Here is a 15,881-nt window from a genome sequence, read left to right as displayed (position 1 = left end):
GAGGACCTAACCCATGGTAATTGTGAGATAATATATTTGACAAAGGGTCAGAGATCGGTGTGTTTGGGCAGACTCCTTTCTGGTCATTTGCAGCTGAAAGACATCTGAAAACAAAATGAGTGTCATATAGTTTATCATTTGTGTACTTAGTGAACTCCTGTCAGTTTCCAAAACACAGTACCAATAGAGAAAATCATGAAGTGTTGGCATCAGCAACAATTCCAGTTCAAACAACTCAAGATCAACCTCTCCATCATCCAGTTAGAAACCTATGTTTAGAGCTGCCTATTTTTTCTCAGATGGATTAAGACAGTGTAGGCAAGCTATGGTCAACCTGACCATGGTCGAACTTGCTTAGATGAGTTCAACTCTGTACCATTCCAAAAAGTAATTTTCAATTATTTCTTTATTCTAGAGTAAGTGACATATGTATTTATTTGAAACCACTTACCTAGGGTTGCCTAGGTGGCTCAGTTGAGCATCTTACTCTTTATTTCGGCTCAGGTCATGATTTCATGGTTTGTGAAATCTGTGCTGGCTTGCTTCAGATTCTCTCTCTCTTACTATCTCTCTGCCCCTCCTCTGCCGGTGCTCTCTCTCTCCCCATCTCTCTCAAAATAAAAATAAAACCACCTACCTATAAAGCATCATAAAATTACAAATAGTTCATCACGAAAAGGCAAACTCAAGTAATCAGAATCATGTGTTGCATGTTCAATAAATACTCAAGAGACCATAGCAGACAGATGAGTCTATAGGCCTGGAAGATTTGTTCAGGGCCATTGCAATGCAGATTTTTCTCCACCTTTCTCAAAAGCCATGGGACTATATAATAAAACCTGAAGTTCGTAATTATCCTAAGGCATTGTCTAATCCAGTGGAAAGTAAACCAAAAAAAAAACCCAAAAACAAAAAAAAAAAACAAAACAAGGTTTTCTGGAATATCTAGAATATTCAGTTGTTCAGAAACAAAAATGCCCCCTTCCTGGATAAATGAAAAGTCTAATGTATTTTTTCCTTTCAAATTGATTAAATGACAAATATTTTCAATTCTTAAGTGTTACTTCCTTAAAAGAGGAAAGTGGTATCTAATACTGGCAAACGTTTTATTGCCCCAGTTTTGCAATAATTATAAGTGAAAAAAAAGACGAGTAAGAGAAGATAAACAGTACAGAAAAACAATAAAAGCATTCAGACTTTTCAATTGTGCAAAAAATTTTGTATACTTCTGTTAGTTGTAAGCAATTGCCACAAAGAAAACAGAGTACATCTTCTTGTGGTATCTATGTAACCTGAAAATTTGTGGAGGGAAATGTTATAGAATTTAACTTGTAATTAATATTAAACATTATGTTTACACTAATGAAACACATAATTTATGGACTATGAAGTAACATGTATACAATATTTTTTAAAGTTTATTTATTTTGAGAGGGAGGACCAGAGGGAGAGGGGGAGAGAGAATTCCAAGCAGGCTCTGCATTGTCAGCTCAGAGCCTGATGCAGTGCTCGAACTCATGAACCATGAAAACATGACCTGAGCTAAAATCAAGAGTCAGATGCTTAACTGACTGAGCCCCAATATACATACAGATTTTTAAGATATAGCTTGAGACTTAAAGAAGCTTAGTTTTTGTGGCTGTGGGTTATATTCCCAGACCCCTAAGCTTTTATTCCTTTTATTGTATAGAATAAAACTTTGGTGGGAAACTTTGAGAAGCATGTCTTAAGATATTAGATAATCCTTTTAAAAAACACCTTTATTGAGGTATACTCGATATATAATACACTGCACATATTCACCGTGCAGTTTGATAAGTTTTGATGTATGTATACATCTGTGAATACATCCTAGCAATCTAGGTAATGAGGTTATGCATCACCTGCAGAAGCTTCTTCATTTTCCTTTGTAATTTCTCTCTTCATCCCTCCTCACCATCTGTCAACTAGGCAAGTGATCTCTAATCTGCCTTCTGTCAGTATAGATTACTTTGCACTGCCCAGACTTTTGTATAAATGGAATAATACACTATGTGTTTTTTGAGGGAGTGTGTTAAAAAAAAAAGGAAAGAAAGAAAGAAAGAAACCTTGTTTAGAGCTTCCAGTACTTCAGAAGGATTGAGACAGTGCACGCTTCTACAAGCACAAATGGACCCTATACAGAGTTACCAGTTCCCACATGTAATGTAAAGAAATGGAGATAGCTAGTTTCTCGGGCAAACTATTCCACCTAGATTCCCAGTGTATCCTGCTTTTAGCCCCCCTGCAAGTGTTACGATGACAAATACGTATGCTCATTAGTATTATGTGCAATATCGAACAGTAGTTTCAGCTCAGGCCACATCAAATGCCAACCCAGCTCAGCCTACTGCTTCACAGCCTCTACATTTGGCACATGTTCCTGGGGAGTAATCTCACCAGCTCCAAATCTAGTGGTCAAAGAAAATGGATCCAAAGAAGGATGTTCAAATGAATGCACAGGGAGGGTCAGTGCTAAATGAAAATGTCAGCTGACACTGGCTAGATTGGAGGTACATGTTTTCATAAGGTGCAGTTCCCTTCAGCACAGTATATTTCTTTTCTTCCTTTTTTCAGTTTATCATGGCAACGGAAGTCATGTTACTAGTTTATGTACAGCAAGTTGGATGATTTCCTGTTAGGCAAGAAAGAGGTCAGCAACAGGCTCCCTGTAACATTGTCACAGTTAACAGTGATGGGAAACAAACATGAAAAAGTAGATCATTGTATGGACGATGGGCTTAATGGTGAGGGTTGTGAAGGTGCAGATGAAGATGACCATCAATTTAAAGACCTCGAGGGCCGCCTGGGTGGCTCAGTTGGTTAACTGACCGACATGGGCTCAGGTCATGCTCTCGCAGTTTGAGTTTGAGCCCCACGTCAGGCTCTGTGCTGGCAGCTCAGAGCCTGGAGCCTACTTTGGATTCTGTGTCTCCCCCTCTCTTCCCCTCCCTTGCTCACGCTCTGTGTCTCTCTGTCTCTCAATAATAAATAAATGTTAAAAAAAAAAAAAAAAAGACCTCGGTTAATGGCTTTTGCTTGGTCTTTTATCACTGCGTTCTGTACCTAATACCAGAGGGGCTTCCAGATGTCAGCAGTTAAGCATGAAAAGTTATTGCAGCTGAAGAGGAGGGTTTGACTTTAGGAAAGTGTTTTAAATAATAGTATAGTGTGTGTGTGTGTGTGTGTGTGTGTGTGTGTGTGTGTGTGTGTGTGTGTAAACACACACATACATGTTATATATAATTAAATATATAACCTTTTTATTACGTACAGAGGTTTTTTTTTGTTAAATGTAAGCTTATATATATGAATACCATAAACACAAATGGATTGCTAATTGTGTGATTTTTAAAGATACTAACAGAACATAGTGTAACAACATTGATCTTCCAAACTTTATTCATCTCAATTATATATATTATACCAAGACAGACATATTTATGAATCTTATTTTTTGTTTTAAGTTTACTTATTTACTATTGAGACAGAGACAGCACGAGGAGGGGAGGGACAGAGAGAGAGAGAGAAAGAGAGTGAGAGAGAATCCCAAGCAGGCTCTGCAGTGTCAGTACAGAGCCCAATGGAGGCTTGAACTCCTGAAGCATGAGATCATGACATGAACCGAAACCAAGAGCTGGATGCTTAACCAACTGAACGACCCAGGTGCCCCTATGAGTCTTATTTCTTTTTTTTTTTTTTTTTAACGTTTATTTATTTTTGAGAGAGACAGAGCATGAACGGGGGAGGGTCAGAGAGAGAGGGAGACACAGAATCTGAAACAGGCTCCAGGCTCTCAGCGGTCAGCACAGAGCCCTACGCGGGGCTCGAACTCACGGACCGCGAGATCATGACCTGAGCCGAAGTCGGACGCTTAACTGACTGAGCCACCCAGGCTCCCCGAGTCTTATTTCTTAAAAGAGCTGCTTTGTGTATAAATATCTATGGTTAGTAGTTCAGCGTGTGTACCATTCAGTGTGTAATTTAATATACTTTCTATGAATTATTCTGAAAGTTTTAAGTGGATGATCTCACAGTTTTTAATGAAGAATGTTACTGAGTTTAAAAGTGCTACTAGCTTCTTGTCTAGCCATAAACCAAGAAACTTAGCAGTGATCTTAATTTTATTAGGTAAGGGACACCTATTTTAAGAGCATGTATCATCTATTGGAGTTAGTACCTTAAAGAAAAGATTGCTCTTCAGTGGCATCAACAGTGGTATAAAATATTTTATAAAGGCAATATAAAAGAGAATACTTTTATAAAATCAATTATCCTAGAAATCATTTTACATTACAAGAAAATTACGGACCAGTAACTCTCATGAGCATAAATGCAAACACTCTTAATAAGATTTTAGTGAATAGAATCATCAATAAATAAAAAGGATAATATGTGATGGCCAAGTGATGTTTATCCTAGGAATGAAAGGCATCATCAGATCCATAGACTTTAAGAAGAAAAAAAATTATATGATCATCTCAATAGATCAGAAAAGGAATTTGATTAAACTGTTTTTAGTTTTAAAAACCATAAAAACCATTTATATTTTTAAAAAACAGCAAAAATATGAATAGAAGGAAATATTCACATCATGATAAAGGGTATCTACAAAAAAATCTACAGCTAACTTAAGTTTTCATGGTAAAAGACCCAAAGTTTTTCCCCTTAGATTAGAAAGTAGGCAAGAATGTCTACTGTCACTAATCCTAGTCAAAATCATAGTGGAAGACCCACCCAGTGCAATAAGGCAAGAAAAGTAAATAAAGCACTGCAGATTGGGAAGGAAAAAATGAAACCATCTCTATTTATGTCTGACTTTATGGTCTATCTAGAAAATCTGACAGAATCTACAAAAAAAGCTGCTAGAAGTAATGAGTTCAGCAGGATTACAAGATCCAAATTGGCATATAAAAATCAATTATATCTTTGCAATAAACAATGAGAAGTGGAAACTAAAAAAACATAGTATTTACTAGCACTAAAAATCATAAATACTTAGGTATAAATTTAACAAAACATGGCAAGATTCATACACTGAAAATGATAGAATGAACGAAGTCAAAGAAGACCTAAATAAATGGGGATATATACCATGTTCATGGATTTGAAGATTCATTATTCCAGGATATTTGTTTTTCCCCCCCCAAACTATATTCAATGTAATCCCATTCAAAATCCTGGCAGTTTTTTTTCTTTTTGGTAGAAATTGACAAGCTCATCCTAAAATTTATATGTAAAGCCAGGAAAACTAGAATTTTTGAAAAGAAAAAAAAGTTGGAAGGTTGACAGTAATTGATAGTTAGGTTTATAGTAAGTTTATAGTTAACTTTGTAGTAAGGTTAAAACTTACTATAAAACTACAATAATTGAGACAATATCCACCCCCAAAAATGCAAAGGCATTTAAATGGAAAAAGAATAGTTTTTCTCAATAAATTTTTGTTGGAACAATTGGATATCATATGCAAAGAGGAAAAAAAAAAAAAAAAGAACCTTGCTGGCCTCCAGAGGAGATGGCACATGAGCTGGGTGTGAAGTCTGGGTATATTTACATACAAGCCTGGCATACTTCTGCCTCATTGTAGACAGTTGGTATAGAGCCTGTGGAATACACATTCTAGAGGCTGCATCTCTACCTATCAAGAGCCCTTGTATCTACCTTAACACCATATATAAAAATTCAAATCAGAATATAAACTATAACATAACTAAAACTGTAAATCTTAACTATAAAACTGCTAAAAGAAAGCATAGGAGAAAACCTTTGTACCCTTGGGTTAGCCAGAAGAATGATATATTAAAATTTTTGTGATAAGTTGGACTTCATCAAAATTAAGAACTTTAACTTTAGCCTCTCAAGAGCCATTCTTAAGAAAATGAAAAGACAAGCTACAGACTGGAAGCTGTTTGCAAATTACAAATTTGATAAATGAACAAAATGAATATATTAAAAACATATAAAGAACTCTAAAAACTCAATAATAACAATCCAGCAGAAGGTGGCAAAAGATTTTAACAGATGCTTTAACAAAGAAGATACAGACATCTATAGGCAGATGGCAAATAAGCACACAAAACAATGCTCAACATCACTAGTCATTATGGAAATATATGTAGAAATCAGAGATACCACAACATACCAATTATACTGGCTAAAATGAAGAAAAGGAGAAAAACCTGATGGTACCAGGTGTTGGTAAGAATGTAGAACTCAGACATTGGTGGTGAGAATGCAGAACAGCACATATAGCTTTGCCAAGGTTCACTTCAGTAAATAGTTTCACAATTTCTCATAAAATTAAACCCATACTTAACATGTGACCCAGCAGACATAACATATGTATGACTTAACATAATTCACAAACATATGACTTAACATATGACCCAGCACTCTTATACCTAGGTATTTACCCAAGTTAAATAAGAACTGTGTTTATACAAAAACTAGTCCATGATTGACTATAGCGGTTTTATTCATAAAAGAATGAATTATGAATTCATTCGAGCTTGGAGCATCAGAAATGTTCTTCCTTTGCTAAATGGATAAACAAACCAGGATATGTATACAATGGACTACTACTACTTAGTAATAAAAAGAAAGAAATTACTGCAACATGTAACAACATAGATGAAAAATGCATTGTTCTAAGTTGAAGCCAGACTCAAAAGACTATATACTGTATGACTTCATTTATATGACTTTCTGGAAAAGGCAAAACTGTTGACACAGTAAGCCAATCAATGGTTGCCTGGAGTGGGAGTTGGATTTGACTTTTACAAAGGACGTAGGTAATTATGGAGGAGGCTGATAGAATTATTCTATATCTTTACTTGTGGTAGTAATATGTATGTTGGTCAAAACTCATGGAAATGTACACTAAAATGGGTGAATTTTATTAGATACAAAAAATCTAACTGATAGCATCAAAAAGGGCTTCGTAAGATCCTTGGGTCTTGAAAGTTTTGAAGGTGTCCTGGTGGGGAGTAGGGAGGAGCTCAAGGGACAAAGGATTTGCAAAGACTTAAAGGTAGCAAACAGTGGTGCCTGGGTGGCTCAGTTGGTTAAGCATCCAACTCTTGATTTCGGCTCTAGAGACTTGAGATTTGAGATTTTTGTGAGATTGAGCCCTGCATTAGGCCCCACACTGTCAGCATGGAAACTACCTGGGATTCTCTCTCCCTCTCTGTCTCTGCCCCTCCCCCGTTCATGCTCTGTCTCTCTCTGTCTCAACAATAAATAAACGTTAAAAAAAAAAATTAAAAAGAATAGAACAGGGCAAGAAGTAAAGCAGTTATAAAAGCTGTGGGAACAGTCCAAAAGAGGAGATGGTAGCTTGGATTAGGGGGTAGCAATGAAGATGGACAGAAGTAGATAGAAGGCTTATGGACGGATCTTGGCCACTTATGGGTGAATTGGGTATGGAATGTGGGGCAGAGAAAAAAGGCCAGGATAACTCCCAAGTTTAAGGACCTGAGCAACCTAGTAGATGGTGGTGGCATTACTGAGATGGAGAGTGAGGGAAATATACCTTGGGTGAGGGGTTGGAGTAGAGAATGAAAAACTTCCCATGTTTTTGTTCCATGAACACCAAGGGGCAGAGGGTTTGTTTTTTTTTTTTATGTTAAAGTATTTTTTTTTGTTGAGATATAATTGACACATAATAATACATTAGTATCAGATGTACAGCATAATGATTGAGGATTCTTTTCTTTTTTTCAACGTTTTTTTTTTTTTTTTATTTTTGGGACAGAGAGAGACAGAGCATGAACGGGGGAGGGTCAGAGAGAGAGGGAGACACAGAATCGGAAACAGGCTCCAGGCTCCGAGCCATCAGCCCAGAGCCTGACGCGGGGCTCGAACTCACGGACCGCGAGATTGTGACCTGGCTGAAGTCGGACGCTTAACCGACTGCGCCACCCAGGCGCCCCAATTCTTTTCTTTTTTAAAGAACTTGGGCTTTGGTATTTTTCTCTCTTTACCTGGTGTCTCAGTTTAGGCTGCTATGATAAAGCAAAGAAAGTACCACAGACCAGATGGCTTATAAACAACAGAAGTCTATTTCTTACAGTTTGGGGGCTAGAAGTCCAAGATCAGGCTGTGTGGTGGGGTTCTGGTAAGGGAGCTCTTCTGGATTGCAGATTGCTGACACCTGGGCAGAGAGCAGGACGAGGAAGCAAGGTCTTTTGTGACTCATAAGGGCACTAATCCCATTCATGAGGGCTCCTACCTTATGCACTCCTCTAATCCTAATTACCTCCCAAAGTCCCTACTTCCTAATACTGTTATATTGGGGGTTAGGATTTCAACATATGAATTTTAGGAGGACACAGTCAGTCAATAACAGGAAAATGGAGGCTTTAATCAGGGGAGGGACTTAGTTTTTATCTTAAGCAACTGCTCTGGCAGGCCTGTCGAGACATGGAAAGGGTGAGATTAGGAGTGAGAGCAGTTGGTGATTTAGTGTGGCATCAGGTGGAGACAAAGAAATCCTGGGTCAACACTAGAACAGTTTACACAGGAAGGGGCAGAATTAGTGGGAAATGGTGATACCAGATATCTCAGGTGACAGGTGAGTCCTAGGTGATGTTCCCATTTGTATGCTGAGAGACATCCAAGAAGAACTGGGTGTAAGGGATGTGTAGATAATTTTTTATCAGTTTGGATTATATTTAGTGGCTCTATACCTTTAAAGAACTGACTTGATTTTTTCATTCTGATACTATTTGCATACAGCACCCAGCAGTATACCTGAGTAATAGGTAAGCTACCACAGTACCGTGGGAGTGAAGTTGGTTGGAATGCAGACAGCCAATGTGGAATCTGAACAAGGTGACTGCTCATGGTTTTCCCTGTGTTCTGTGTGCCAGCATCTCACTAAGTACCTGTGGCCTCGGAATGAGTCCCACCTGTATCAGATTTGTATGTCCACTGGAGGAAGGATTCAGGGAGTACAGAGGTACAGCTTAACGAGGAAAATCTCTTATCTTTGGAAGGGTGGCAAAGTGGAGAACCAGATGTGAGGAGCCTTCTCCATGGATGATACACTTGAGCTCCTGTAGAAATATATCTTGGGTGGAGCTGACTTCTCTCCGAGCTCTCATTTCAGGGAGTGTCCTATTTGCCCCTTGTATGCTGCAACTTTTGGTTCTGGGTTGGCTCCTTTCCTTCCTTGTCTGGACTCTGACTGGTCCTGGTCACAGGTCTTTGTTTTGCTGTTCTCTGCTAGATGCATGGACTGTTTTTCAATCCTACCGTGGTCCCGTGTTTTTCAGCCTGAGAGAAAGTTTGGAGTGGTGGTGGTTGGCGTTGGCAGAGCTGGCTCAGTGCGGATCAGGGACTTGCGGAATCCACATGCTTCCTCGGCGTTCCTGAACCTGATTGGCTTCGTATCCAGGTGGCTGGCATTTGTCTTGTGCCTTGTAATTCATGGGAAGACCAGTGAGAATGGATTAGGGCTTGGGACATAGAGACTCTCCAGACCCAGGAGAGAGAAAGCCAGCTCTGGGGTCATTCCAGAGAACTGTGCTCAGGGTCAGCCCCACAGGATCTCAAGTTTGGATGGCTTTGGGGTCTGGAGTTCTGGGCCTGCGGCTGGGGTGTAAGGCGAGTCAGCCTTGATGGGACTGTGAAGACAAAGGCAGAGAAGATGAGAGCAGTGCCTAATAGTTACAGAAGGGTCACAGTGAACACATGTGGATTGGCTAAAAGAAGGCATTAGGTGTGTACCAGTTAATCATTATGTCAGTTATGATGGCCATCTATGTAGTGGCCCTGGGTTTTATAAGCCTTTTCAGCTATTTGACATAAATACCATTATCAACCCTACTTTACAGATACAGAAACTGAGCCACAGAGGGGTTAAATAATTTGACTATGGACACACAGCTGGAAAGTCTAAGACCTGGATTTGCATGCATGTCTATTTGATTCCAAAGCCCTTCATCTAAGCAACATGTGTTATTTTCCTTTTGATAATTTTGAGCCTTACTTTTCTTTAAGGTTTCGTTTATCTCCTATAACTCAATCAAAACCAGACTTCCTACCATGTTTCTTCTTCCCTGACCCATAGAGAAGGTGCTCAGCACCTTCCTTCACCACTTACCACTTCCTCATACACACCATTCACTGAACTAACACCATATAACATCATTTAGGAGTGTTAATTTATGAGTGAACAAGATGTAGGCACTTTCTTGGCTAAGGAGAGGGGGTGGCATGCAACTTAGACACGTCTCTGCTTTCTAGCGCTTTAGAGAAATCAAATAAATAGTGGCACAAAGCATGTTTTAACTCCTGTGATGGTCCCTGCAGATGTTTTTTCCATATCTTAATTCATGGGACCTACTTTCCTCCAGTTGACCTGTCTCAAACCTGGCTTTTCCCTTAAGGATATAAAGTGGGTTTGGGGACAGTAGAGAGACCCAGAAGTGCTAGGAGTCTGCCCTTGGGCACTCTTCTCCTCTCAGTAAGATTCTAAGGGAGTTGCACACAAATGGGATATCAAAATTATTATTAGCACTGTAACTCCCATTGCACCCCTGCCTGAAGCCAGGTTGAACACAACACTTGGGCTCAAGGCTGAAGCAGGGCCTCTCTTTGTCCCATAAGCCCCAGTCCCCTGCTAGCTGGCTGCTGTGACTGATACAGTCGAAACTCCTAAGCTACCCAAGTCAGGAGGGAAGATGGCCTGCTTTACAGTCCTGCCATTCTCACACTGTTCCCCATTCTTCATGACCTACCCGCTGTGTTGTAGCATCTCCCCTGGAAGCCTACTCTGAAACCTTAAAGTGGATATTCCCTGCCTTCCTTGAATTACCCACCTATACCCCCAACACAACATTTCTCGTATTAATGTTGTGATGGTGCTACATTTATGCATGTGTGCCTTCCTTCCTCTTTTAGACTGTGAATGAAGTCTGGTATAGTCAGTGTTTGGCCAAATGCTTGGAGCTGGCTGTGATCATAGAGACCACTTCTCATGAGATAAAAGGAGATCAGTTGTTTTTATTTTAGAGATGGAATAATTCAAAGACCGCCATGTCATGTAGGCTGTTAGCAGTAGTGTTGGCACTCAGTGCCAGATCTCTTGACTTAAACCCTGAGGCTGTTTTTCTCACTCCATGTTGGAAACTGTCCTGGAAATGGGACAGAGGAAATTAATTTCTTTATATCCAAAAGCTAATTATCAGGACATTGTTGGGAGGAGAAGAGAAGGATAAATTCAAATAAATACAAATATAAATATAAATATAAATATAACATATATATATATATATATATATATATATATATATGTGGTCATTTATTTATTTGATATTCTGTGTACTTTTGAGTTGCATTTCTGTTATTCTTAACTAGACGAGAGCTCGGGAACATTGATGAAGTCCAGCAGATTTCTTTGGAAAATGCTCTTTCCAGCCCAGAGGTAGAGGTTGCTTATATCTGCAGTGAGAGCTCCAGCCATGAGGACTATATCAGGTGGGTTTTCAATGTAGGTATTCTTTGCCTTCCACAGTAGTGCAGGAGTATAAAAATGACTGGGAAAGCTGAAATCTTGCAAAGAAGTTTTAATAATCAAAGGGAAAAGGGGCACCTGTGTGGCTCAGTTGGGTAAGCGTCCAACTTCAGCTCAGGTCATGATCTCATGGTTGGTGGGCTCGAGCCCCGTGTCAGGCTCTGCGCTGACAGCTCAGAGCCTGGAGCCTGCTTCGGATTCTGTGTTTCCCTCTCTCTCTGCCCCTTCCCCACTTGCACTCTGTCTCTGTCTCTTGAAGATGAATAAATGTTAAAAAAAAAAAAAAAAATTTTTTTTAAAAGGGAAAAATTACAGTGGGGCCATTACCTTTAAAAATTGTCAAAATCCTAAAAACTCTTACTATTGGTTATAAAAATATAAGAAAATGAAAATTATGTAAAACTAAAATTTATTTAGTACACTGTAATTTAAAACAATAGAAACAAAGAATTAAAGAGTTTTCTTTGTAAAAAACTGACAGTAGTCTGAATAGTGTTGGTTTCTTCTCATGGTAGGATGTGGAGCCAGCATCTATTCTGTGCCTTGGCAGATTGTTGTAATCCTTTCTTGTGCTTTTAATATTGTTAAATATCTCCAGGAGTTCCTTTAATATGAAGTATTTTTGCCAAGAGGTGAGGAAAGAAGTAGTGGTGGCATCGATATCATAGAGCAAGGGAGGTGACATGTTCCTCTGCCCCAGCTTCAAATGCAAAGCTTAGAGCCCTTCAAGCATTGGGTGGTACTGACCCTGGAAGGAGGAGCCCCACACAGGATCTGGCGGCTAACAAGGCAGTACCAGTCGCCTCCCTGAATCTCACTGCCCTCTTAGGTCCTTACATTAAATTGAAGCTGCCACCGTGCTATTCCCCAGGAGTAAGCTGCTCCCTCATTGTCACTCCAACTCTAGTGTGGAAAGAAACACCTTTCCTTGGTTCCCTTTAACCCACTTTGGCACCAGAATGTATTTCCTTAAAAAGGTAATTGTGTAATTTTCATCTTATAAATGTTTGTACCTTAAGAGTATCTAGAAAATAAAATCCAAACTTCTGAGTGTAGCATTCTGGGTTCTTCACAGTCAGACTCTCAGCTACTTTCATGATTTTGTTTCCCTCTCGTCCCTGAGTCCGCTTCCCTGCCATGCCGAAATTCATACTATTATCCAGATGGACAAATTTCCCATAAATATCCACGCCTCTGCATATGCTGCCCAAAGTGAAATTCCCTCATCTTGCATGTTGCACCTGGAAAATGCCTCCTATTTCAAGACCCAATTCAGATGTAGTTACTGAAATCTTCTCAAACTGCCTCAGGCAGAGCTGCTGTCATGGGTTCATGGGTTTGGTAGTCTTTATTTATAGCTATCATGTGGTAATAGACAATTTTCATATTAATGTCTTTTATTTCTCCTCCAGAGTAGCTGATAAATAGTGCCTAGTTGAATACATGAGTAGTTGAATGGATGCATGTTCAAATTAACACATACCTGGAAAGTCATTCTTCTCTAGCGCATTAGAAAATAATAGGAAGTACAATTCATCCTCCTTATCCTCTGGCCCCAGTTCTCACTGATTCTCATCTGTAGTCCTACATAACTTGGAGATTTATGTGTATTTATAACATTCCATTCTCTGTTATGCAGGGCATTTTAGTGAAGCTTACTTGAATATATATTTTCTCTCTCTTTTTTCCAAAGGCAGTTCCTTAATGCTGGTAAGCATGTCCTTGTGGAATATCCAATGACACTGTCTTGGGAAGCAGCTCAGGACCTGTGGAAGCTGGCTGAGCAGAAAGGTGACGTATGTTCTGTCTGGAGCACAGACCCTCTTTTAGAGTTTCTGCCTGTAAAATGTCTTTGGTACCATCTTTATGCCTTTAAAACTTAACCCTATGTCAGATATGTTACTGGTCCTGTGGGCTCCCAACCCCCTACTCATCCCCAAAATTGTAGGCGTGCATAAGGAGCACGTGTGGAGGGCCAGCAGGGTGGAGGGATGCATGGGAATTTGCACATTTTTGTTAGAGACTTATCAGAGTCTTTGACTCTAATGAAAAGCATGAATTAGCTTTGCCCTGTGCCAGTGCCATGATATTATTTTGGTGTTATTCATATGAAACATTGCTAGTAGAAAAATGCCCAAGTCAGAGTAATGCATGCCCAAGTCTTATATGCATACTTTTTAAAATTTTTTATTCAAAAAAATTTTTGTTAATGCTTATTTATTTTTGAGAGAGAGAGAGAAAGAAACAGAGTGTGATTTTGGGAGAGGCAGAGAGAGAGGGGGACATAGAATTCGAAGCAGGCTCCAGGCTCCAAGCTGTCAGCACAGAGCCTAAGGTGGGGCTTGAACCCGTGAGCAGTGAGATCATGATCTGAGCTGAAGTCAGACGCTTAACCGACTGAGCTACCCAAGTGTCCCTATTTTTTTTATTTTTAATTAATTAATTTATTGTTTAATTTACATCTAAGTTAGCATATAGTGCAACAATGATTTCAGGAGTAGACTCCTTAATGCCCCTTACCCATTTAGCCCATCCCCCCTCCCACAACCCCTCCAGCAACCCTCTGTTTATTCTCTGTATTTAAGAGTCTCTTATGTTTTGTCCCCCTCCCTGTTTTTATATTCTTTTTGCTTCCCTTTCCTTATGTTCATCTGTTTTGTATCGTAAAGTCCTCATATGAGTGAAGTCATATGATATTTGTCTTTCTCTGACTAATTTCATTTAGCATAATACCTTCCAGTTCCATCTGTGTACTTGCAAATGGCAAGATTTCATTCTTTTTGCTAGTGCTGCTATAAACATTGGGGTGCATGTGTCCCTTCGAAATAGTACACCTGTAACCCTGGGATAAATACCTAGTAGTGCAATGGCTGAGTGTAGGGTACTTCTATTTTTAGTTTTTTGAGGAACCTCCATACTGTTTTCCAGAGTGGCTGCACCAGTTTGCATTCCCACCAGCAGTACAAAAGAGATCCTCTTTTCTCTGTATCCTTGCCAACTCTGTCGTTGCCTGAGTTGTTAATTTTAGCCATTCTGACAGGCGTGAGGTGGTATCTCATTGTGGTTTTGATTTGTATTTCCCTGATGATGAGTGATGTTGAGCATCTTTTCATGTGTCTCTTAGCCATCTGGATGTCTTCTTTGGAGAAGTGTCTATTCATGTCTTTTGCCCATTTCTTCACTGGATTATTCACTTTTTGGGTGTGGAGTTTGATAAGTTCTTACAGATTTTGGATACTAACCCTTTATCTGATATGTCATTTGCAATTATGTGCATACTTTTCTAGTTTGTGTTGTTTCTCAAGAGGAGTATTTATCAAATGTCTCCTACATGTTAGGAACTTGGGAACTCTACTACGTGTTTCATATATTATTTTGTTTAATTCTAGAAACCCTTGGAGGTAGGTATTTTCTCTTATGTATAGGAGCTTATGTATAGGAATCCATGGCTCAGAGAAGTTAAGTAATTTGTGCCAGATCACAAAGCTAGTAACAGGACTACTAATTGGAAGATAGAGAGTTGAATTCAGTCCTTTCCAGCTCTGAAGTCTACATTCATTCCTCTAAGCCATACTGCCTTCCAGAGATTTTTGTTTTTACATTACCTGCACAAGTCCCTCTATGGAGGCAACAAGAATTAACTATAATGTTTAATGATTAAGGGACCTAGTTACATGAAGTTTAAATTAAAAACTCTTTGTTTCAACATTTGCTATTGAAAAGCTTTAATATATGAGCAAAGTATCATGAACAATTGCATGAAAATCACCAAAGAAAGCACCTTGTGCTTATCACCAGTGTAGACTGGTCAGACTTTATTGAAACTCTTGTAGCACTCTGTAGCACTGGGATGTGCTGCTGAAGGACAGAGCCCATCGCCACAGCAGCTAAGCAGTGCCTAGAACTGAGTAGACCTTCAGGAGGTGTTTGAATGAGGAGATAGAGAATTACTGCTGTGAGTAAGAGGAGCTTTGAGGCCATCACCTTTGTATATTATTTTCTTATAGCACAGATATCCATGGACAAAGAACAAGACACCAAAGCATACACCATAGATTTCTTGCTAACTGCAAAGGAAAGAAAAAAAAAAAATGTGCCTTTACAATGAAGAGCTCTGTTGTTTTCATCCTAACCGAATGATTGCTGATATGGGTCAGTCTGATGATACATACCATCTGATGTGATGTACACAGTGTCAATCATATAATTGAGACTTACAGGACATGCAAGGATAAAGGAGCAAATTAAATGGCACTGTAAAAAATCAAGCAAACTAGAATGTGGAACATGCTACAAAATAACAGGCTAAATTTTCTCAGAAAGGTAATATCCTGCACATAGTGAC

General features: G+C 39.2%; 1 protein-coding gene and 1 pseudogene across 6 annotated transcripts in view; both read left to right on the top strand.

Annotated features, from left to right (window-relative positions):
• The window catches only part of BLVRA (biliverdin reductase A), a 49,943-nt gene that overhangs the window by 15,983 nt on the left and 18,079 nt on the right, over positions 1-15,881 (top strand). For 4 of the 6 annotated variants that reach the window (XM_053898561.1, XM_053898559.1, XM_019451061.2 and 1 more), the window contains 3 exons: positions 9,294-9,415; positions 11,380-11,499; positions 13,230-13,327. In XM_053898561.1, coding sequence (XP_053754536.1) covers positions 9,294-9,415; positions 11,380-11,499; positions 13,230-13,327 — 340 coding nt within the window. Of the gene's footprint in view, positions 1-8,756; positions 8,851-9,293; positions 9,416-11,379; positions 11,500-13,229; positions 13,328-15,881 lie in introns of those variants that run through there. The other 2 variants (XM_019451054.2, XM_053898560.1) reach the window with 2 other exon arrangements.
• LOC109267995 (homocysteine-responsive endoplasmic reticulum-resident ubiquitin-like domain member 2 protein) lies at positions 2,017-2,975 on the top strand (annotated as a pseudogene).

This window comes from Panthera pardus, unplaced genomic scaffold, assembly GCF_024362965.1.
Source record: "Panthera pardus isolate Hobbes unplaced genomic scaffold, ASM2436296v1 HiC_scaffold_8, whole genome shotgun sequence".
Taxonomy (NCBI): domain Eukaryota; kingdom Metazoa; phylum Chordata; class Mammalia; order Carnivora; family Felidae; genus Panthera; species Panthera pardus.
Note: the sequence above shows the minus strand (reverse complement) of the source record. Positions and strands in the feature narration are given on the sequence as shown.